Source organism: Salmo salar, chromosome ssa07, assembly GCF_905237065.1.
Source record: "Salmo salar chromosome ssa07, Ssal_v3.1, whole genome shotgun sequence".
NCBI lineage: Eukaryota > Metazoa > Chordata > Actinopteri > Salmoniformes > Salmonidae > Salmo > Salmo salar.
The window spans coordinates 50,386,795-50,410,593 of NC_059448.1; the positions used below are offsets into that span (position 1 = coordinate 50,386,795).

A 23,799-nucleotide genomic window follows, 5' to 3' on the forward strand; every position below is an offset into this window, starting at 1 on the left:
CCCTACCCCTGTGCCTGTTTCGCTGGGGCCTGCTGCTGTGATGAGACACTAACTCCCTCTCCCCTGCGCACCGGGAGTAAAAACATTGTTCTGGTTGTAGGCTATAACATTTCAAAATCCAGTTGCGTGAGAAACACAGATTTGGAAGCAACTAATGTTGTCGCTGTTGAAAATAGAGAGAGGGTTCTCAGCTTTCTGTAGCTATACTTTTTATTTCCCAACTCTCAATATTGTGCTCTATAGAACTATTTTATAACCAATACATTTGATATGGCATTGAGATACAGATAGTGTGAAATACACAGTGGGTAGTAGGCTACAGCTACAATGTATTTTTAGGACATTGTATTTACTGTTAGATTAATACATGGCTGCATTACAAGCAGCTGGTATTATGTTTAGAGTTAGCGATCCATCTATAGTGTTTTTTTTGTTTCCTCTTACTCAGGAGGTGAATTAGCCCCAAATAAATTTGCCTATGATATTAGCAAACATAAATATTTATTTAAATAAAATCTTATTGGTCACATGCGCTGAATACAACAGGTGTATACTTTACAGTGAAATGCTTACTTACAAGCCCGTTGCCAACAATGTGGAGTTAAAAAGTAAGAAAAATACAATAAATAAATACAATAAATTCATCTCTATTGAACAAAATATAAATCTGGAGCCCTATTTTAACAGTAGAATATAACAACAATAGCCAAATTGTCAACCCAAAATTCATGAAAATCACTGAATAAGGTTGCACATCAAAATATCTTGCATCATGCATTCCTGCATGGATACGTTAGATGAAACCACTTATTTATTGAATACCATCTGTCGTCTATTACACCTCTTAAAAAAGCATTGTGAACGACTCTGTAAGTGGTTAATCATTATTTTTATTGTGTGACGCTACAATTCTGATGCTTCCAAATGAAGAAGTCAGTGGTTCCAGTGCCACCAGGGGAAGATGTTAGTGTGGAGCCCTGAGAATGACTGCCGTGTTAGGGAAGATTCATTCATGAGACTACCTAAATCATCTAAACTGGAACAGCCATCTCAGTAACTGTTGCAATAAATCCAACTACTAACAGATTGGATTAGTTTAGAAACATTTGTTCTTTATTTTTGTGTAGTATAAGATTAATCAACCGATCAATGTACATGCAAAAACACAGGTATTTTAACAAACACTTCTGATAATCAACCTGTAGTGGAGCATGCTGGGAAATATGATAATGTGGGCATGGTTTTAAGCAAAAATGAGTTTGTTATTTTAGTCAATAAATCTTGAGCAATCTAAAATCTAGTGTTGAGCAAACTAGAAATCATATTGCAGCTGGTTGCCTTGATATTTATAGGTTGAATCCACTTCAATGCTATTTTGAAGTCCACTCAACTCACAGAATAATGCTGATTAAGCAATTGGTTAAATGGCTTTTTTACAGTGTGGTATATACAGTAGTGTTGGTTTGGGTGGTGTAGGATATAGTTGATTTGTTTATTCAGAGAGCTAGAGAGAGACTGCCTATATGTGTCTGAATACAGTTAATTCGGAAAGTGTTCAGACCCCTTGACTTTTTCCAAATTTTGTTACGTTACAGCCTTATTCTGATTATTATTATTTTTAATTTTTTAATTTTCTCATCACTATACCCCATAATGACAAAGCAAAAACTGGTTTTTTATACATTTTTGCAAATATATTGCAAAAAAAAAAAAAATGAAATATCACATTTGCATTAGTATTCAGACCCTTTACTCAGTACTTTGTTGAAGCACCTTTGACGTCGATTACAGCCTCGAGTCTTCTTGGGTATGACCCTACAAGCTTGGCACACCTGTATTTGGGTGTTTCTCCCATTCTTCTCTGAAGATCTTCTCAAGCTCTGTCAGGTTGGATGGGGAGCGTCACTGCACAGTGATCTTGTAATACAAGATCATTGGTAAACAAAGTGGATGAATTTGAACTGCTTCTTCAATGAGTAAATTAAGACGTTGGATGTGTCACTGAAACTAGAGCCCACGAAAACATCCCAGATGAATCTCTTTTCATACAAAACTATCAGCTGTTCAGAAATGACAGGTCCAGAGGGGGAATGAGAGGGGGCGTGGCTATGTATGTGAATCACAGTATGCAGGCAAAGAGAAGAACTGAGCTAGTCAAAGAGGATGCGGCTTCCGCTCCCCAGCTCAGTTTCAACTCTGGTAGTGGGAGTACTCTACCATTCACCATGGACAAATGAGAAAACACTTCAGCAGAACACAGTGGATTATCTCATCAACACTATCGATGTGATCAGGATGTTCTCTCCCCAAATGGGGCTCATCCTATGTGGAGACTTTAATCACATGCCTATCAAGATGCTGACAAACTCCCATCCAGACATGAAACAGGTGGTCAAAGACAAGACCAGAATGGACTCCATCTTAGATCTGATCATTACAAATATGAAGAATCACTACAACACCCCCACTGTACTTGCTCCTCTCATATCCAGTGATCACAAATATCTGCTGTTCTCCCCAAACACAACATCAGGAGGGAGAAGTGAGGTGCAGGTAACCCAGAACAGAAAGGAGGACTTAGCACGATGTATGGCCAGCATTGATGCAAAGGTGGAGACGTTCAACTCCTGCATTCAAACTGCACTTGATGTATGCATGCTAATAAGAAATAAGAAAACAGCAACACTGGACAAGCCCTGGATGACTGAAGGAATAAAGGCTGCCATCAGGAAAAGACAGAAGATTTTCAACAGATGGGGAAAACAATGAAATGGAGAAAATACAGAAACGCAGTGCAAATGCTTATCAAGGAAGCAAAAACAAACTACTACAAAACTGAAATCCAGGACCTAAATAAGAAAAACCCTAAGGAATGATGGGAATTCATTCAAAAAGGACTTGGATGAAAGAAAACATTAGGAGGGAGAATACATGTGAAGGGAATTGAAGACAACGACGTGGCTGATGTTTTTAATGTATTTTTTGCTGAGGCGTGGACAAGCACCACACCTCTTGCCATCTTCCCCCTGCCCATGCCTACAAGTCAGGTTGAGCTGTGCACCATTGGCCAGATAAAGCAAGCTCTGACCAGACTCAGCCCACGTAAGGCGTGTGGGCCTGATGGCATTCCAGCCTGACTACTAAAAGAGCATGCAGAAGATCTATCCCCTGTCATCACACACATAGCTACCACCTCCTACTGGCAGGGGACTGTTCCTGCTGCCTGGAAGACTGCCAATGTGTGTCCCATACCTAAAGTGTCCAACCCATGTACAATGAGTGACTGGAGGCCCATCTCTCTAACTTCATGCCTTGGAAAAATCCAGGAGAGCTTCATCAAAAAAAGTCATGCCAACAGTTTTATCTGAGTGCACGAATCAGTATGCCTACCTACCAAAGTCCAGCACTACTACAGCCCTTGTGAAAGCCACACACTCCTGGTTGACAGCTACAGACTCCAGAAAACCAACAATGGTGAGGGTGTTACTTGCTGATATGTCCAAAGCTTTTGATCGAGTAGATCATGCAAAGCTCCTGCAACATCTGTCTGACATTGAACTGTGTCCAAGGTTACTAGCCTGGCTCCACAGCTACACCACAGGAAGAAGACAGAGGGTGGTGGTTACTAGACTGGCTCCACAGCTACACCACAGGAAGAAGGCAGAGGGTGATGGTTACTAGCCTGGCTCCACAGCTACACCACAGGTAGAAGTCAGAGGGTGATGGTTACTAGCCTGGCTCCACAGCTACACCACATGTAGAAGACAGAGGGTGATGGTTACTAGCCTGGCTCCACAGCTACACCACAGGAAGAAGGCAGAGGGTGATGGTTACTAGCCTGGCTCCACAGCTACACCACAGGAAGAAGACAGAGGGTGATGGTTACTAGCCTGGCTCCACAGCTACACATCCAGAAGAAGACAGAGGGTGATGGTTACTAGACTGGCTCCACAGCTACACCACAGGAAGAAGACAGAGGGTGATGGTTACTAGCCTGGCTCCACAGCTACACCACAGGAAGAAGACAGAGGGTGATGGTTACTAGCCTGGCTCCACAGCTACACCACAGGAAGAAGACAGAGGGTTATGGTTACTAGCCTGGCTCCACAGCTACACCACAGGAAGAAGACAGAGGGTGATGGTTACTAGCCTGGCTCCACAGCTACACCACAGGAAGAAGGCAGAGGGTGATGGTTACTAGCCTGGCTCCACAGCTACACCACAGGAAGAAGGCAGAGGGTGATGGTTACTAGCCTGGCTCCACAGCTACACCACAGGAAGAAGACAGAGGGTGATGGTTACTAGCCTGGCTCCACAGCTACACATCACAGAAGAAGACAGAGGGTGATGGTTACTAGCCTGGCTCCACAGCTACACCACAGGAAGAAGACAGAGGGTGATGGTTACTAGCCTGGCTCCACAGCTACACCACAGGAAGAATGCAGAGGGTGATGGTTACTAGCCTGGCTCCACAGCTACACCACAGGAAGAAGACAGAGGGTGATGGTTACTAGCCTGGCTCCACAGCTACACCACAGGAAGAAGACAGAGGGTGATGGTTACTAGCCTGGCTCCACAGCTACACCGCAGGAAGAAGGCAGAGGGTGATGGTTACTAGCCTGGCTTCACAGCTACACCACAGGAAGAATGCAGAGGGTGATGGTTACTAGCCTGGCTCCACAGCTACACCACAGGTAGAATACAGAGGGTGATGGTTACTAGCCTGGCTCCACAGCTACACCACAGGAAGAAGACAGAGGGTGATGGTTACTAGCCTGGCTTCACAGCTACACCACAGGAAGAAGACAGAGGGTGATGGTTACTAGCCTGGCTTCACAGCTACACCACAGGAAGAAGGCAGAGGGTGATGGTTACTAGCCTGGCTTCACAGCTACACCACAGGACGAAGGCAGAGGGTGATGGCAAATGGCACATTTTGCCCTTGGTCTGGTGTACCACAAGGCGGCGTGAGTTCACCATATCTGTTTCTCCTTCACATGTCCACCCGAAAAGTTGTCTTCAGTGAAACTCCGGACACTGGGTATGCAGACAATGTAGGGCTGTCCCAAGCCATACCATTAACCAGCATCAAAGAGGACACTTCCATGGGCTTGGAGGCAAAGCAGCTGGAAGAGTGGGCCACATCCAACAATATGCTCCTGAATGGGAAAATGTCTGTGGAAATGCGGATATGTTTTTCTGGAGACCACTCACAACCTGCACTGCTAACCCAGGAGGACAGGAAATACTAGTGGTAACAACAACTAAGTATCTTGGTTTTCATTTAGACTCTAACCTCAGTGGTGACACACATGTGGAGCAGTCAGTGAGGAAGGCCGCAAAACATCTGCACCTTTTGACTGTTCTTGACAGAAATGGCCTGAAAATCTGGTCACAGTCTATACTACACTGGTCAGGCCTTGTCTGGAATACGGTGGAGTGCTGTTTGTTGTTCGCAGTAAAAAGCAGAAGGCCCAACTAGACAGGGTGCAGAGAAGGGCCTTGAGGATCATCTCCAGAGGTGGAGCAGTCCAACCACAGCTCTCTTCACTGCAGAGCAGACTGCAGTGCACCTGGTGAAGGACATGCACACTCTTGACCATCCACTGAATGACCTACTTCCTCCAAAAAGAGGTAACTGTACCACCATGCTCCCGAGAAACAGCCACGAACTGTCATGTATAACTGCTCGTACGAACCGCCTGCGAAACACCACTCTACCCACTGCATTTCTTCAGTTTTATCTGTGAGCAAGAATAAATAAACTATAACTCAAACAGCTATTTTCAGGTCTGTTCGATCGGGTTCAAGTCCGGGCTCTGGCTGGGCCAGTCAAGGACATTCAGAGACTTGTCTCAAAGCCGCTCCTGTGTTGTCTTGGGTGTGTGCTTAGGGTCATTGTCCTGTTGGAAGGTGAACCTTCGCCCCAGTCTGAGGTCCTGAGCGCTCTGGAGCAGGTTTTCATCAAGGATCTCTCTGTACTTTGCTCCATTCATCTTTCCCTCAATCCGGACTAGTCTCCCAGTCCCTGCCACTTAAAACATCCCCACAGCATGATGCTGCCACCACCATGCTTCACCGTAGGAATGGTGCCAGGTTTCCTCCAGACGTGACGCTTGGCAGTCAGGCCAAAGAGTTCAATCTTGGTTTTATCAGACCAAAGAATCTTGTTTCTCATGGTCTGAGAGTCCTTTAGGTGCCTTTTGGCAAACTCCAAGCAGGCTGTCATGTGCCTTTTACTGAGGAGTGGCTTCCGTCTGGCCACTCTACCAGAAATGCTTGATTGGTGGAGTGCTGCAAAGATGATTCTCCGTCTGGAAGGTTCTCCAATCTCTACAATGGAACTCTGGATCTTTGTCAGAGTGATCATCGTGTTCTTGGTCACCTCCCTGACCAAGGCCCTTCTCCCTCAATTGTTCAGTTTGGCTGAGCGGCCAGCTCTAGGAAGATTCTTAGTGGTTCCAAACTTCTTACATTTAAGAATGATGGAGACCACTGTGTTCTTGGGTACCTTCAATGCCCAGACACTTTTTGGTACCCTTCCCCAGAGCTGTGCCTCGACACAATCCTGTCTCGAAGTTCTACGGACAATTCCTTCGACCTCATGGCTTGGTTTTTGCTCTGACATGCCCTGTCAACTGTGGGACCTTATATAGACAGGTGTGTGCCTTTCCAAATCATGTCCTATCAACTGAATTTACCACAGGTGGACTCCAATCATGTTGTAGAAACATCTCAAGGATGATCAATGGAAACGGGATGCACCTGAGCTCAATTTTGAGTCCCGCAGCAAAGGGCCTGAATAGTGTGTGTGTGTGTGTGTGTGTGTGTGTGTGTGTGTGTGTGTGTGTGTGTGTGTGTGTGTGTGTGGTAATAAAGGGTTTAGCGAGTGTTGGGTAGCCCTTCTCCTCCCACCATCTCTCTCTGCTCACTGTGACCTGCATCTGTTTCCCTGGTAACTGCAACACCAGTGTGCTGAGCCATGCAAGGTTCTGTACAGACAGTTTAGATCTCTTTGTAGTGTGTGTACCATCCATCTAAATTATTATAATTTTGACATAACCCCCACTGACCTGCTGCTGTAATTATGAGTTTATGAGAATTAACCTCAGGCCATTGGTCATGTCCCATCACTGAGCTCCTTTGTCTCTCTCTCTCTCTCTCTCTCTCTCTCTCTCTCTCTCTCTCTCCACTACCATCTTAATCTCTTAATATGTTTATTGTCTCTCTCGGTCATCCAGCCCCACTCAATATGTTCTTTCTTTCTTTACCTTGGTCTCACTCTCTCTAGATCGGTATATTCCTCCTCTCTCTCTCTCTGTCTCTCTATTTCTCTCTCTCTCTCGGTAGTCCAGGTAGCTATTTATCAGTCTAATGGCTTGGGGGTAGAAGCTGTTCTGGGTCCTGTTGACTTAGTGCATCAGTACCACTTTCTGTGCAAGAGCAGAGAAAACAGTCTATGACTTTGGTGGCTGGAGTCTTTTTAGGGACTTCCTCTGACACCGCCTGGTATAGATGTCCTGGATGGCAGGGAGCTCGGCCCCAGTGATGTACTGGGTTGTTCGCACTACCCTCTATAGCACCTTGCGGTCAGATGCCAAGCAGTTTCCATATGAAGCAGTGATGCAGCAAGTCAAGATGCTGTCAATGGTGCAGCTGTATAACTTTTTGAGGATCTGAAGGCCCATGCCAAATCTTTTCAGCCTCCTATGGGGAAAGAGGCATTGTGTTGGTGTGTGTGGACCAAGTTAATTTCTAAGTGATGTGGACACCGAGGATCTTGAAGCTCTCGATCCGCTCCACTACAGCCCCATCGATGTGGACTGGGGCGTGCTCGGCCCTCCATTTCCCGTATTCCATGATCAACACCACACTTCCAGGTCAATAACCTCCTCCTTATAGGCAGTCTCATCGTCGTTAGGTGATCAGGTCTACGACCATCATGCCGTCAGTAAACTTGATGATGGTGTTGGAGTCAGGCGCGGCCAATCAGTCGTGGGTCAACAGGGAGTACAGGAGGGGACTGAGCACGCACCCCGTGTTGAGGGTCAGCATGCACATGTGTTGTTGCCTACTCTCACCATCTGGAGGCAGCCTGTCAGGAAGTCAAGGATCCAGTTGCAGAGGGAGGTTCTCAGTCCCAGGGTCCTGAGCTTAGTGATGAGCTTGGAGGGCACTATGGGGCTGAACGCTGAGCTGTAATCAATTAACAACATTCTCACATTGGTGTTCCTCTTATCCAGGTGGGCGAGGGCAGTGTGGCGTGCAATAAGATTTTGTCATCTGGTGTCTGTCATGATGTTGTTGATGTGACCCATGACCAGCCTTTCAAAGCATTTCATGCCTACAGATGTGATTGCTAAGGGGCAATAGTAATTTGAACAAGTTACCTTGGCGTTCTTGGGCACAGGGACTATGGTGGTCTGCTTGAAACGTAGGTATTACAGGCATGGTAAGGGAAAGGTTGAAAATGTCAGTGAAGACACTTGCCAACTGCTCTGAGTATGTAGTTCATCTGGCCACTCAGCCTTGTGAATGTTAACCTGTTTAATGATCGAACTCACATGGAGAGCGAGATCACACAGTCCTATGGAACAGCTGGTGTTCTCATGTATGGTTCATTGTTTCTTGCCTCGAAGCGAGCATTGAAGGCATTTAGCTCATCTAGTAGGCTAACATCACCGGGCAGCTTGTGGCTTGGTTTCCCTTTGTAATCCGTGATAGTTTGCCACGTCCAACAAGCGTCAGAGCTGGCGTAGTAGGTTTCGATCTTAGTCCTGTATTGACGCTTTGCCTGTTAGATGGCTCATCGGCGGTCATAGCGAGATGAATTATAAGCGTCTGGATTAGTGTCCCGCTCCTTGAAAGCAGCAGCTCTAGCCTTTAGCTCAGTGCGGATGTTGCCTGTAATCCATGGCTTCTGGTTGGGATATGTACCTATGGTCACTGTGGAGACAACGTGGTCGATGCACTTGTTAATGAAGCCAGTGACTGATGTGGTAAACTCCTCAGTGTTATCGGATGAATCCCTGAACATATTCCAGTCTCTGCTAGTGAAACAGTCCTGTAGCTTAGCATCGGCTACATCGGACCACTTCTGTATTTAGCATGTCACTCAGTTTTTGCTTGTAAGGAGGAATCAGGAGGATAGAGTTATGGTCAGATTTGCCAAAGGGAGGGCAAGTGAGAGCCTTGTATGCCTTTCTGTGTGTGGAGTACAGGTGACTTGCTGGTAAAAATGATTTCAGTTTCCCTGCGTTAAAATGACCGGCCACGAGTTGTGCCACCTCTGGGTGAACATGTTCTTGTTTGCTTAGGGCCCTATACAGCTCGTTGAGTGCAGTCTTAGTGCCAGCATCGGTTTGTAGTGGTAAATAGACGACTACGAAAAATAGAGATGAAAACTCTCGTAAATAGTATGGTCTACAAGTTATGAGGTATTCTAACTCAGGCAAGCAAAAACTTGAGACTTCCTTAACATTAGAGATTGTGCACCAGCTCCTGTTAAGAGACACACCCCTCCCCCTAGCCTTACATAAGCCATCCTGTCTAGACAATGCATGTTCGCCGACGTAATCTCGTTAGGAGGCCGCCTCGCCTGCCTCTTTTTTTGCGGCCGGTTCCTCTTTAGTGTCCTGGGGATTAGGGCCTAGTCCGGAGTAAGCAGAATGTTTAGAGCTGCCGACTTGTTGAAGTAGAACTCTTCATCCAAATCGAGGTAAGTGATCGCCGATGTCCAGAAGCCATTTTCAGTCATAGGAAATTAAGGGGGAGACATTATGTACAGAAGAAGTTAAGATCAACATAAAAGAAACATAAAATAGCCGAAATGGTCTGGAGCCCGTAAAAGGTCGCTTTCCACAGCAGTGCCATACTGGGTGTGTCTAAATACAAAGTGTCACTTGGTGTTAGTCAATTCAAATGAAGGGAAATAACATTGTGGGCAAAATGATTAATCATATCACTTCAGTATATGGTTTGTAAAGGCTTGATGACCATAGATTTGAGCATGCGAAGCCTCCATTTCAGAAAATCCTCCTTTATCTCAAATGTCTCATTGGTGTTACCATCATTGGTGTTACTATTCCTACTGGTGGCACAATGTTATCATAATGGTATCAATTGTTTTAAAGTCATTAAGCTACCATGTTAGTTGATTTCGAATGGGAAGATGTACCCAAATACATACACATTTTAAAATAGAGAAAATTAAGTTCATGTTTTCCAAATATCCTTGCCCAAATGCCACCGTATTTTAAGAATGACCCACATACCATCACCCACACATACCATCCTTTCCTTGTCATTCCCTACCTATTAGTATTATACTAGTCCAGCTCGCTCCCAGTCAACAACTGCTGAGGGTCTCTGGCAGAAGTTCTGAGAGTCTGGGGAATTCTCTCATCCTCGCCTTGCCTGGCCCTTTTTTTCTTTATTTGATAAATCTGCGATCTCTTCCCCTGCTCTGAAATGCCTTTAGATATAATTAATATTGAATAAAGCTGCGCCGAAGCTTCTGCCCGGTCTCTTTCAAGTACCAGGGTTACTTCAAACTTCCCTATTGTTAGTTCCGATTTCTCTAGCTTTCCCTGATGCTGGAACATTCCGCCGCACTAACTTGCTAGGAAGTATTTTCATGTTCTCTTTCTCTTTGAGGTTTCAGCCGCCGAGTGGCGAGGGAAACGGTTTGAGCTTCTTCCTTCAACTAGGAAACCTCGACGTGGTACACATCATTTCATATTCATGAGATGTTGGTCGACGGGGAGATAAATCATTGATTTGGTTTCCATTAGCCTGAGAAAGAAAACGCTGGAAATTGATGGTGGCCATTTAAAAAAATCATTTTTTAGCACCACTCTATTCAGGAGGTGAAATTGACAGCAAACTGAAATGGGAACAACAGCTATGCTACGGAGAGGCCGCTTTTCCCATTACAGTTGCACATCAAGTTCATGTGATGGAATTGACTAGAGCCTAAATGAATTTGACCCTAACTCTGCTCACTACCACTGCAGTAAAGCCTACTGGGGTCAACAGGCAAACAGAGACATGTACACACACACACACATACATTACACTCATGCGCATAACAATACACACACACACACACACACACACACACACACACACACACACACACACACACACACACACACACACACACACACACACACACACACACACACACACACACACTCCCTACTTTACTCAAGCTTTGGTGATTGTTGTTGTTACCTTGAGAACTCAGCTTCTTTCTCTGTCCACAATAGAGGGCCTGTGAGGGGGCGTGGTCTGTCACCTTAACCAGCCAGTAAAGGACAGCTGTTGGTCTGATTGATGTACGGATAGGGCGAGGGGGGAGGTGCCTGTCGTCATGGAGATGGGTGAAGATGACTTCTGTATTTACATTAAGGGGTCATTATGAGGGGGCTTAAATGGAGACATATTTCACTCCCGGTATAGACACACCACTAGATAATGCAGGTGGGTGTGTGTGGGTGTGAGTGTGTGGGTGGGTACGTGTGTGTGTAGGTGCGTATGCAATAATTAGTATGTAGTAAATAAATTAGCACATTCTCCTTGTGGAGTCCTCTGTATTAAGCCTTTTGCCCCCAACTCTGTTCACCAGAGGAGATAGAGAGAGTGCATGCAGAACTCTGCAAAAATATCCTCCTTATACAACGTAAAACACCAAATAATGCATGCACTATAGCAGAATTAGGCCGATACCCGCTAATTATCAAAATCCAGTAAAGAGCCGTTAAATTCTACAACCACCTATAAGGAAGCGATTCCCAAACTTTCCATTACAAAGCCATCACCTATAGAGAGATTAACCTAGTGAAGAGTCCCCTAAGAAAGCTGGTCCTGGGGCTCTGTTCTTTCAAAGAGAATTCGTAAAAATCCAAATAACTTCACAGATCTTCATTGTGAAGGGTTTAAACACTGTTTCCCATGCTTGTTCAATGAACCATAAACAATTAATGAACATGCACCTGGAGAAAGGTCGTTAAGACACTAACAGCTTACAGACGGTAGGCAATTAAGGTCACAGTTATGAAAACTTAGGACACTAAAGAGGCATTTCTACTGACTCTGAACAACACCAAAAGAAAGATGCCCAGGATCCTGCTCATCTGCGTGAACGTGCCTTAGGCATGCTGCAAGGAGGCATGAGGACTGCAGATGTGGCCAGGGCAATAAATTGCAATGTCTGTACTGTGAGACGCCTAAGACAGCGCTACAGAGAGACAGGATGGACAGCTGATCGTCCTCGCAGTGACAGACCACGTGTAACCACACCTGCACAGGATCGGTACATCCGAACATCACACCTGCGGGACAGGTACAGGATGGCAACAACAACTGCCGGATTTACACCAGGAACGCACAATCCCTCCATCAGTGCTCAGACTGTCCGCAATAGGCTGAGAGAGGCTGGACTGAGGGCTTGTAGACCTGTTTTCAGGCAGGTCCTCACCAGACATCACCGGCAACAACGTCATATTTCTCTTTTGTTTATTGTCTATTTCACTTGCTTTGACAATGTTAACATATGTTTCCCATGGAGGGAGGGAGAGAGGGAGAGAGAGAGAGATTGACACAGATTGAGTGATTTGTACTAGCTAGTCATTGAGCGCCTGTTGGTCTCGATAATGGATTTCAGTACCGTTACAGAATATAAATGTCTTCCCTCTATCGCTGTGGCATGTAAACCCTGGGCTGTATGAATTTTAATTTCTGCCTTTTTAAGGGAAAGCCGATCCCAAAGCATTGTGTGAAAGCACTACTATGGTCTTGATAATAGACCCATCAACAGTTCAGTTGAATTGACACAGCGGAGATGTTTGCTGTTAATGAAAAGCACTTACTTGGGTAAAGTGTATTATTATTTGTTATATTAAATTAACACACAGATATTGCAATATTTCATGGTATGTTGAACAAGTACCTCAAAATAATCTGGGAGCATGAGCAGCAGTGTGTGGTGTTGAACAGGTACATCAAAATAATCTGGGAGCATGAACAGCAGTGTGTGGTGTTGAACAGGTACATCAAAATAATCTGGGAGCATGAGCGGCAGTGTGTGGTGTTGAACAGGTACATCAAAATAATCTGGGAGCATGAGCGGCAGTGTGTGGTGTTGAACAGGTACATCAAAATAATCTGGGAGCATGAACAGCAGTGTGTGGTGTTGAACAGGTACATCAAAATAATCTGGGAGCATGGGCGGCAGTGTGTGGTGTTGAACAGGTACATCAAAATAATCTGGGAGCATGAGCGGCAGTGTGTGGTGTTGAACAGGTACATCAAAATAATCTGGGAGCATGAGCGGCAGTGTGTGGTGTTGAACAGGTACATCAAAATAATCTGGGAGCATGAGCGGCAGTGTGTGGTGTTGAACAGGTACATCAAAATAATCTGGGAGCATGAGCGGCAGTGTGTGGTGTTGAACAGGTACATCGAAATAATCTGGGAGCATGAGCGGCAGTGTGTGGTGTTGAACAGGTATCACAGCATTGAATTGTGCAGTTTCGCGAGGTTATAGAAATGGAATGTTATAGAAAATGTGTATAGAACAAACATCTTTAAAGACTTTCTCTACCAGAAGTTATGTTTATTCTATACATGGTGCTACTATACCCTTAGCCTAACAGCTTTCTTTCCTCTTCTCCTTTCCTTGTCTCATTTCCTAGATAGGACCAGATAGGTTTTCAACACATTGCTGTAATTTGTCGTGGAGGGAAGGATATGAGAAAAGAAAGCTATTTATAACCATTGAGATGCAGCCAATGATGGTGTAGGTCATGGTAGAAGTTGAACCTATCCCAATCCTAACCTTTACTGTCATGAAGCTGTGAAAATAATATCATCCCTGGTTAGGGGTTGTTACGGGAAACCTCTACCTACCCCACTAATGTCATCATTAGTTCAGGGGTCAAAGTTGAAAATGTCATGTAACCCCAGAGCAGAGATCAGATGAAGTGATTACATAGGGTCCGTGTACACAGGCAGCCCAATTCAGATTTTCTTACACTAATTGGTCTTTTGAACAATCGGATGAGCTCTGAAATGGACTGTGATTGGTCAAAAGACCAATTAGTGACAAAAATATCCGAATTTGGCTGCCTGTCTAAACGCAGTCATAGTGTGTGTGTGTGTGTGTGTGTGTGAGAGAGAGGGAGGGAAAGAGAGAGAGAGAGATTCTATGAATAGAAAAGAAGGGCAGACGGAACAAGACAAACACCCTCAGCCTCTCTATCTCCCCCTGTCAGAGACCAGCGGCGAGCGATTAGTCATGTCTTTGAAGCCCCAGCCATCCGTCTCTGCCCCGGCTCCGGGTGCCATTACTCTGGTCTGGCTGTATAGGGCGGGAACTGTAACAGATGCTGGGTGTTCTGGGCTCTCTTAATCAGCCTGAGTGGTCTATCGAACAAGGGCACTGGAGGAGACTGTGTGTGTCTCAAATGGCCCTCTATTCCCATGTAGTGCAACACTTTGGCTAGTAAATTCAATACTACTGTATTCATACCCTAAGATATTGCAACTTATGTCCTCTAATATAATACAATAGCATCACGTTACCCTAATGTACCACCCCATACAGTACATAAATACAACATAAGCCCATGGCTCTTGGTCTGTAGAGAGCAGCAGGTTAGAGGTTCACGTTGAGGATGACAGTGCTTCAGATCGATAGCTATCTGTGTTATTGTCTAGCCAGGCCAAGAGAGAGGGAGATTAAGAGGGGATGAATGAGATGTGGATGAGTGACAAGTTCAGTCCCCCTACCAGGTGTGATCTGTGTCTGGGCTTTAGTACAGCCTGAGGCTGGGGCTCCACAGAGAGAGAGACAACCCCCAGCACCTCACCTCTCTGGTGCCTCTGTTTCTCGCTCTCTGTTTCTTCCTCTAACTCTCTCTTGATCTCTCAAACACTCTCTCTTTCTGTCTTTCTCTCCCTCTGTCCTTTGTTCACTCTTTCTTTCTTTCTTTGTCTGATTCTCTCGCTCTCTCAAATGCTCTCTCTTTCTGTCTTTCTCTCCCTCTCTGTCCTTTGTTCACTCTTTCTTTGTCTTTCTCTCTCCCTCTCTCCTCTGTCCTTTATTCACTCTTTCTTTGTCTCTGTCTCTGTCTCTGTCTCCGTCTCTGTCAATTTCAATATAAGGGCCTTTATTGGCATGGGAAACAGATGTTTAAATTGCCAAAGCAAGTGAAATAGATTATAAACAATACAAAAGTGACAGTAAACATTACACTTACAAAAGTACCAAAAAAATAAAGACATTTGTCATATTATGGCTCTGATCAGGCCCTACACCCAAACAAGGGCACTGCGTTCATCCACCTCTGGCCTGCTGGCCCCCCTACCTCTGAGGAAGCACAGTTCCCGCTCAGCCCAGTCAAAACTGTTCGCTGCTCTGGCACCCCAATGGTGGAACAAGCTCCCTCACGACGCCAGGACAGCGGCGTCAATCACCACCTTCCGGAGACACCTGAAACCCCACCTCTTCAAGGAATACCTGGGATAGGATAAAGTAATCCTTCTAACCCCCCCCTTAAAAGATTTAGATGCACTATTGTAAAGTGGTTGTTCCACTGGATATCATAAGGTGAATGCACCAATTTGTAAGTCGCTCTGGATAAGAGCGTCTGCTAATTGACTTAAATGTAATGTAAATGTAATTATGTCTATATACAGTGTTGTAATGATGTGCAAATAGTTAAAGTACAAAAGAGAAAATAAATAAACATAAATATAGGTTGTATTTACAATGGTGTTTGTTCTTCACTGGTTGCCCTTTTCTTGTGGCAACAGGTCACAAATGTTGATGCTGTGATTGCACATGGTGGTATTTCACCCAATAGATATGGGAGTTTATAAAAATTGGATTTGTTTTCGATTTCTTTGTGGATCTGTGTAATCTGAAGGAAATATGTGTCTCTAATATGGTCATACATTTGGCAGCAGGTTAGGAAGTGCAGCTCAGTTTCCACCTCATTTTGTGGGCAGTGTGCACATAGCCTGTCTTCTCTTGAAAGCTAGGTCTGCCTACGGCGGCCTTTCTCAATAGCAAGGCTATCCTCACTGAGTCTGTACATAGTCAAAGATTTCCTTAATTTTGAGTCTGTCACAGTGGTCAGGTATTCTGCCACTGTGTACTCTCTGTTTAGGGCCAAATAGCATTCTAGTTTTCTCAGTTTTGGGGTAAATGTGTCAAGTATTTATCTTTTAGTTTTCTCATGATTTGGTTTGGTCTAATTGTGTTGTTGTCCTGGGGCTCTGTGGGGTCTGTTTGTGTTTTTGAACAGAGCCCCAGGACCAGCTTGCTTAGGTTTATTTATCTGTAGGTGATGGCTTTGTTATGGATGGTTTGGGAATAGCTTCCGTTTTGGTGGTTGTAGAATTTGACGTCTCTTTTCTGGATTTTGATAATTAGCGGGTATCGGCCTAATTCTGTTCTGCGTGCATTATTTGGTGTTTTTGCAATGCTTTTGCAATGTGTTCTATAACAAGTATTTTTTGCCAGATCCTAATTGGTATGTTGAATGTTATGTTCCTTTTTATGTTCCTTCTTGCCTGGTCTCAGATAGGTCACAACGTTGTGAAAGTTACCAGTGGCGCTGATGTTTAGGCTGAGGTATGTATAGTTTTTTGTGTGCTCCAGGGCAACGGTGTCTAGATGGAAATTGTATTTGTGGTCCTGGCAACAGGACCTTTTTGGAACACCATTATTTTTGTCTTACTGAGATTTACTGTCAGGGCCCAGGTCTGACAGAATCGGTGCAGAAGATCTAGGTGCTGCTGAAGCACCAGATCATCAGTAGACATTTGACTTCAGATTCTAGTAGGGTGAGGCCAGGTGCTGCAGACTGTTCTAGTGCCCTCACCAATTCGTTGATATATATGTTGAAGAGGTGGGGATTTAGCTGCATCCCTTTTTGAAGAGAGCGCCGGAGGGGATGGCTGCTGTTTCATGGGCTCTTAACCAACCGTGTTATTTTGTTTGTTTTTTTGCATTGTTTATAACTTATTTTATACATAATGTTGCTGCTACTGTCTTTATGACCGAAAAGAGCTTCTGGACATCAGAACAGCGATGACTCACCTTGAGCTGGGCGAATCATTTTTCTTAAATGAGTCGGACGAGAGGTATTTACTCCAGACACCCGAACAGGCCCTCATCCTCGTCATTGACCAGAGAAAGAGACGTAGGTATCGCGGGAGAAGGTCGGGGTGCCTTGTGAGGATCCGGCGACGAGTGGCTAATCTGCAATTTGCCATCGGTACTATTGGCCAACGTACAATCGCTGGATAATTAAGTTGACGAACTACAAGCACGTATATCCTACCAACAGGACATTCAAAACTGTAATATCTTATGTTTCACCGAGTCGTGGCTGAACGACGACATAAATAACATACAGCTGGTGGGTTATACACTGTATCGGCAGGATACAACAGCAGCCTATGATAAGACAAGGGGTGTTGGTCTATGTATATTTGTAAACAACAGCTGGTGCACGATATCTAAGGAAGTCTCAACGTTTTGCTCGCCTGAGTATCTCGCCTGAGTATCTCATGATAAGCTGTAGACCACACTATCTACCTAGAGAGTTTTCATCTATATTCTTTGTAGCTGTCTATTTACCACCACAAACTGATGCTGGCACTAAGAACACACCCAGCGAGCTGTATACAGCCATAAGCAAACAGGAAAACGCTCATCCAGAGGCGGCGCTCCTAGTGGCCGGGGACATTAATACAGGGAAACTTAAATCTGTTTTACCTCATTTCTACCAACATGTTAAATGTTTGACCAGAGGGAGAAAAAAAACTCTAGACCGTCTTTACTCCACAGACAGAGACGTGTACAAATCTCTCCCTCGCCCTCCATTTGGCAAATCAGACCATAATTCTATCCTCCTGATTCCTGCTTACAAGCTCAAATGAAAGCAGGAAGCACCAGTGACTCGCTCAATAAAAAAGTGGTCAAATGAAGCAGATACTAAGCTACAGGACTGTTTTGCTAGCACAGACTGGAATATGGTCCGGGATTCTTCCGATGGCATTGAGGAGTACACCACATCAGTCACTGGCTTCATCAATAAGTGCATCGAAGACGTCGTCCCAACAGTGACTGTACGTAAATACCCCAACCAGAAGCCATGCATTACAGGCAACATCCGCACTGAGCTAAAGGGTAGAGCTGCAGCTTCAAGGAGCGGGACTCTAACCCGGAAGCTTATAAGAAATCCCGCTATGCCCTCTGACGAACCATCAAACAGGCAAAGCGTCAATACAAGACTAAGATCGAATCGTACTACACCGGCTCTGACACTCGTCGGATGCGTGTGGTGGTTAATTTCTTTACTATCAAATAAGGAGAGACAAACTTATCACACAAGTCAGAGTTATACGTTGACAAGTCATTGCTATTGCAAAGCTCTTATTATTAAAGATTTAGTTTAAGTATAACTCCGACTTGTGTGATAAGTTTGTCTCTTCTTATTTGATAGTAAAGAAATTAACCACCACATGTGGCAGGGCTTGAAAACTATCACAGATTACCAAGGGAAGCACCGCCAAGAGCTGCCCAGTGACACGAGTCTACCAGACAAGCTAAATTACTTCTATCCTCGCTTCGAGGCAAGTAACACTGAAACATGCATATGAGAGCATCGGCTGTTCCGGACGACTGTGTGATCACACTCTCCGCAGCCAATGTGAGGAAGACCTTTAAAACAGGTCAACATTCACAAGGCCACAGGGCCAGACGGATTACCAGGACGTGCACTCCGAGAATGCGCAGACCAAATGGCAAGTGTCTTCACTGACATTTTCTGTAATCTGTAATACCAATATGTTTCAAGCAGACCACCATAGTGCCTGTACCCAAGAACACTAAGGTAACCTGCCTAAATGACTACCGACCCATAGCACTCACGTCTGTAGCCATGAAGTGCTTTGAAAGGCTGGTCATGGCTCACATCAACACCATCATCCCAGAAATCCTAGACCCACTCTAATTTGCATACCGCCCCAACAGATCCACAGATGATTCAATCTCTATTGCATTCCACACTGCCTTTTCACACCTGGACAAAAGGAACACCTATGTGAGAATGCTATTCATTGACTACAGCTCAGCGTTCAGCACCATAGTGCCCTCAAATCTCATCACTAAGCTAAGGACCCTGGGACTAAACACGTCCCTCTGCAACTGGATCCTGGACTTCCTGACGGGCTGCACCCACGCTGATCCTCAACACGGAGGCCCCTCGGGTGCGTGCTTAGTCCCCTCCTGTACTCCATGTTCACTCATGACTGCACTGCCAAACATGACTCCAACACCATCATTAAGTTTGCTGATGACGCAACAGAAGTAGGCCTGATCACCGACAACGACGAGACCTGTTGATGACAGACGTTCCGCTAGCGGAACCCCGTTCTGCCAGCGGGACCCCTAGCCAACAGCCAATGGGATAGCAGGGCGTGAAATACAAAACATAAAAAATCTAATAATTCAAATTTCTCAAACATACGACTATTTTACACCATTTTAAAGATACACTTCTCCTTAATGCAACCACATTGTCCGATTTCAAAAAGGCTTTACAGTGAAAGCAAAACATTAGATTATGTTAGCACACCACCTAAACAAGAAAAGCCACACAGCCATTTTCCTAGCAAGGAGAGGCGTCACAAAAACCAGAAATACAGCTAAAATTAAGCACTAACCTTTGACAATCTTCATCAGATGACACTCATAGGACATCATATTACACAATACATGTATGTTTTGTTCGATCAAGTTCATATTTATATCCAAAAACAGCATTTTACATTGGCGCGTGATGTTCAGAAAATTTTTGCCTCCCAAAACTTCCGGTGAATGTGCACATTAATTTACAGAAATACTCATCATAAACGTTGACAAAATATATAACAATTATTTAAAGAATTATAGATATACTACTCCTTAATGCAACCGCTGTGTCAGATTTTAAAATAGCTTTTCAGCGAAAAGCACATTGTTTAATATTCTGAGTACAGAGCAACCATCAATGCAAGCTATACAGCTACCCGCCAAGTCATGGCATCAGTAAAACTCTAAATTAGTGTTCTAAATCTTTCCTTACCTTTGCTGATCTTCGGCGGAATGCACTCGCAGGACTCCCACTTCCACAAGAAATGTTCATTTGTTCAATAAAGTCCATCATTTATGTCCAAATACCTCCGTTTTGTTGGCGCGTCCAGAACACTATTCCAAAGGCACGATGCGGGAGCGCCATTCAATAGACGAAAAGCTAAAAAGTTCCATTACCATTTGTAGAAACATGTCAAACAATGTTTACAATAAATCCTTAGGGTGTTTTTAACATAAATAATCGATAATATTCCAACTGGACAATAGCGTATTCATTACAGAAGAAAAATAAAAAATGCTGGCCATGCGTGAATGCACATGAAGTAACTACATGACCTCAGACAGTCCACTGCTTGAACCGGCTGTTATTCCCTCAAACAACTTTCTAAAGACTGTTGACATCTAGTGGAAGCCTTAGGAAGTGCAACATGACATCACAGACACTGTAGTTTCAATAGGCAATGGTTTGAAAGACTACAAGTGTCAGATTTCCCACTTCCTGGTTGGATTTTTCTCAGGTTTTTGCCTGCCATATGAGTTCTGTTATACTCACAGACATCATTCAAACAGTTTTAGAAACTTCAGAGTGTTTTCTATCCAAATCTACTAATAATATGCAAATATTTGACTCTGGGCCCGAGTATTAGGCAGTTTACTCTGGGCACGCTTTTCATCCAAAAGTGAAAATACTGCCCCCTATACCTTAACAGGTTTTAAGGAGGAGGTCAGAGACCTGGCCGTGTGGTGCCAGGACAGCAACCTCTCCCTCAATGTGATCAAGACAAAGGAGATGATTGTGGACTACAGGAAAAGGAAGACCGAGCACGCCCCCATTCTCATCAACAGGGCTGTAGTGGAGCAGGTTGAGAGCTTCAAGTTCCTTGGTGTCCACATCACAAACTAACATGGTCCAAGCACACCAAGACAGTTGTGAAGAGGGCACGGCAAAACCTATTCCCTCTCAGGAGACTGAAAAGATTTGGCATGGGTCCTCATATCCTCAAAAGGTTCTACAGCTGCACCATCGAGAGCATCCTGACGGGTTGCATCACTGCCTGGTATGGCAACTACTCGGCCTCCGACTGCAGAGGGTAGTGCGTACGGCCCAGTACATCACTGGGGCCAAGCTTCCTGCCATCCAGGACCTCTACAAGGCCATAAAATTGTCAAAGACTCCAGCCACCCTAGTCATAGACTGTTCTCTCTGCTACTGCACGGCAAGCGATACCGGAGCGCCAAGTCTAGGTTCAAGAGGCTTCTAAACAGCTTCTACCCCCAAGCCATAAGACTCCGGAACAGCTAATCAAATGGCTACTCAGACTATTTGCATTGCCCCCCCCCCCCCCTTTATGCTGCTGCTATTCTCTGTTATTATCTATCCATAGTCACCTACATATACATTTTACCTCGACTAACCAGTGCCCCCGCACATTGACTCTGTACCGGTACCCCCCTGTATATAGCCTCGCTATTGTTATTTTACTGCTGCTCTTTAATTATTTGTTACTTTTATTTATTTAAAAAAAAATTCTGCATAGTTGGTTAAGGGCTTGTAAGTAAGCATTTCACTGTGAGGTCTACACTTGTTGTATTCGGCGCATTAGAGAAATAAAATTGTATTTGATTTGTCTCACCCCCCGGCCCTTTTTACAGAAATGTGTGTTTTTTGCCAATTTTAACCGCACACTTGTTGTTTGTGTACATGGATTTTATAATGCTGTGTGTTTTTCCCCCAACACCAATTTCCATCAATTTGTATAGCAGGCCCTCATGCCAAATTGAGCCGAAAGCAAATTGAGCCGAAACTGACTCACTCACTCACTCACTCACTCACTCACTCACTCACTCACTCACTCACTCACTCACTCACTCACTCACTCACTCACTCACTCACTCACTCACTCACTCACTCACTCGGTCAATTACATTTCAATTTAAGGGGCTTTATTAGCATGGGAAACATATGTTTACATATGAAATGTATAATAAACAAAAGTGAAAAACCAAAAAATGCCATTATGTTTATATGGAGTGTTGTAATAATGTGCAAATAGTTAAAGAACAAAAGGGAAAATAAATCTAGGTTGCGTGCGTGCTGGGTAGGGGGTGCATTACATAAACTACAGTGTAAATACTTCATTGCAAATAACTAAGAAACTAGTTACATTATTGGTAGCCATTTATGCAAGATACCCCTCACAACAAGGCATTGGGATGGGTGGAGTAGTGAACAGAGGTCTCTGCATGATGATGTCATTGATCAATGGACTGATGATGTCATGTGTATGTTCCCCATGCAGGGCAGTAACGTGGTGGAGGACCAGGACCTGCTGGAGATCGGGATCCTCAACTCAGCCCACAGACAGAGGCTGCTACAGGCCATACGCCTACTGCCCAGGGTCAGTACTGTGTGTGTGCGTTTGCGTGTACTGCAGTAAAAATGATCTAGCATCATTAGGATTCTGTGGAGGGGATAACATCAGAAGATGAACTCTTCACCAGTATAAATGAAATATTGTATATTGTATTTGTGCATCTCTGAGCGACGTTCTATCTAATCCTGGGGTCATTTCATGTTTTCATGTGTATCTGAGTTATTCGCCAATAGAACATCGCTCTAAAAACGATATAACATTCAAAATGGTTGAAACTTCCCTTGTGCAGTCACACACACAACCAATATAGCCAACTAAGTGAGAGATGTCAATTAAATGAGGGAGGGAGGGAGGGAGGGAGGGACTCTGGGTAACCAATCTTCTTAAATGTAATCTCAGTCAGCACTTTCCTTCTCTGATCCCTGCAAAGTTTTCAAACTACAGGGAAATCATCTCTCTTCTCCCTCACCTTGTGGAAAGAAGGATGCAAATTTTAGGAAAATGTCATACGATGTGCTCACTCCAAAGTCCCAACTCTTCTTCAAAGTTGGATCCCGAGTCCTTATTACTTCAGATATATCCTCTTCTATGAGAAAAAGCAGAATGCTCGTCTCCTCTGAAGTCGTGTTGCAAAAGAATTGCAAAAGAAAGTGCTGAGACACACTTACTGTGAAATATATTCTCACGTCACATAGGCCATCACACCATACCAAGTAAATATAGGGAAGAATAAGATGCATTTGCCTAATCCTAAATAAACCTTTAGCCCCTACACCCCTTGTTGATCTGAAGGATTTAGATAGCTATTCTGTAAGCAGTATGGAACTAGCCCTGCCTCTCCCTCTGAATGGCTAGGTGGGATCTTCTCTATAATGCTTATCATGTCCTTGGGTGCTAAGGGTTGATATGCAATTCAGAATCTTATATTCAATTTCTGTATTTAAGTCATCATTTTACATGCAGCACAGGCTATGCTTCCCCTCCCTCCCTCCATCTGTCTTCGTCCAGTTTGAGCCTTTGATGGTGTACTCTAGTTAGTATGTCATCTATATATCTGTAATTTATTGACGGTCTCTCCTTCCCTCTCTGCTCCCTCCTTCCCTCACTCTCTGCCTAGCTCCTTTCCTCACTCCCTGTCTCCCTCTCTGCCCCCCTCCCTCCCTGTCTCCCTCTCTGCTCCCCTCCCTCCTTTCCTCCCTCCCTGCCTCCCTGCATTCTTCCCTCCCTGCCTCCTTCTCTGCCCCCCTCCCTCCCTGCCTCCCTCTTTGCCCC

The 23,799-nt window shown here is 44.5% G+C and overlaps 1 protein-coding gene across 1 annotated transcript in view; it reads left to right on the plus strand.

Moving 5' to 3' along the window:
- Nucleotides 1-23,799, plus strand: part of anks1b (ankyrin repeat and sterile alpha motif domain containing 1B) — a 323,994-nt gene that overhangs the window by 234,161 nt on the left and 66,034 nt on the right. The window contains 1 exon segment of the mRNA XM_045722208.1: nt 22,453-22,551. Coding sequence (XP_045578164.1) covers nt 22,453-22,551 — 99 coding nt within the window.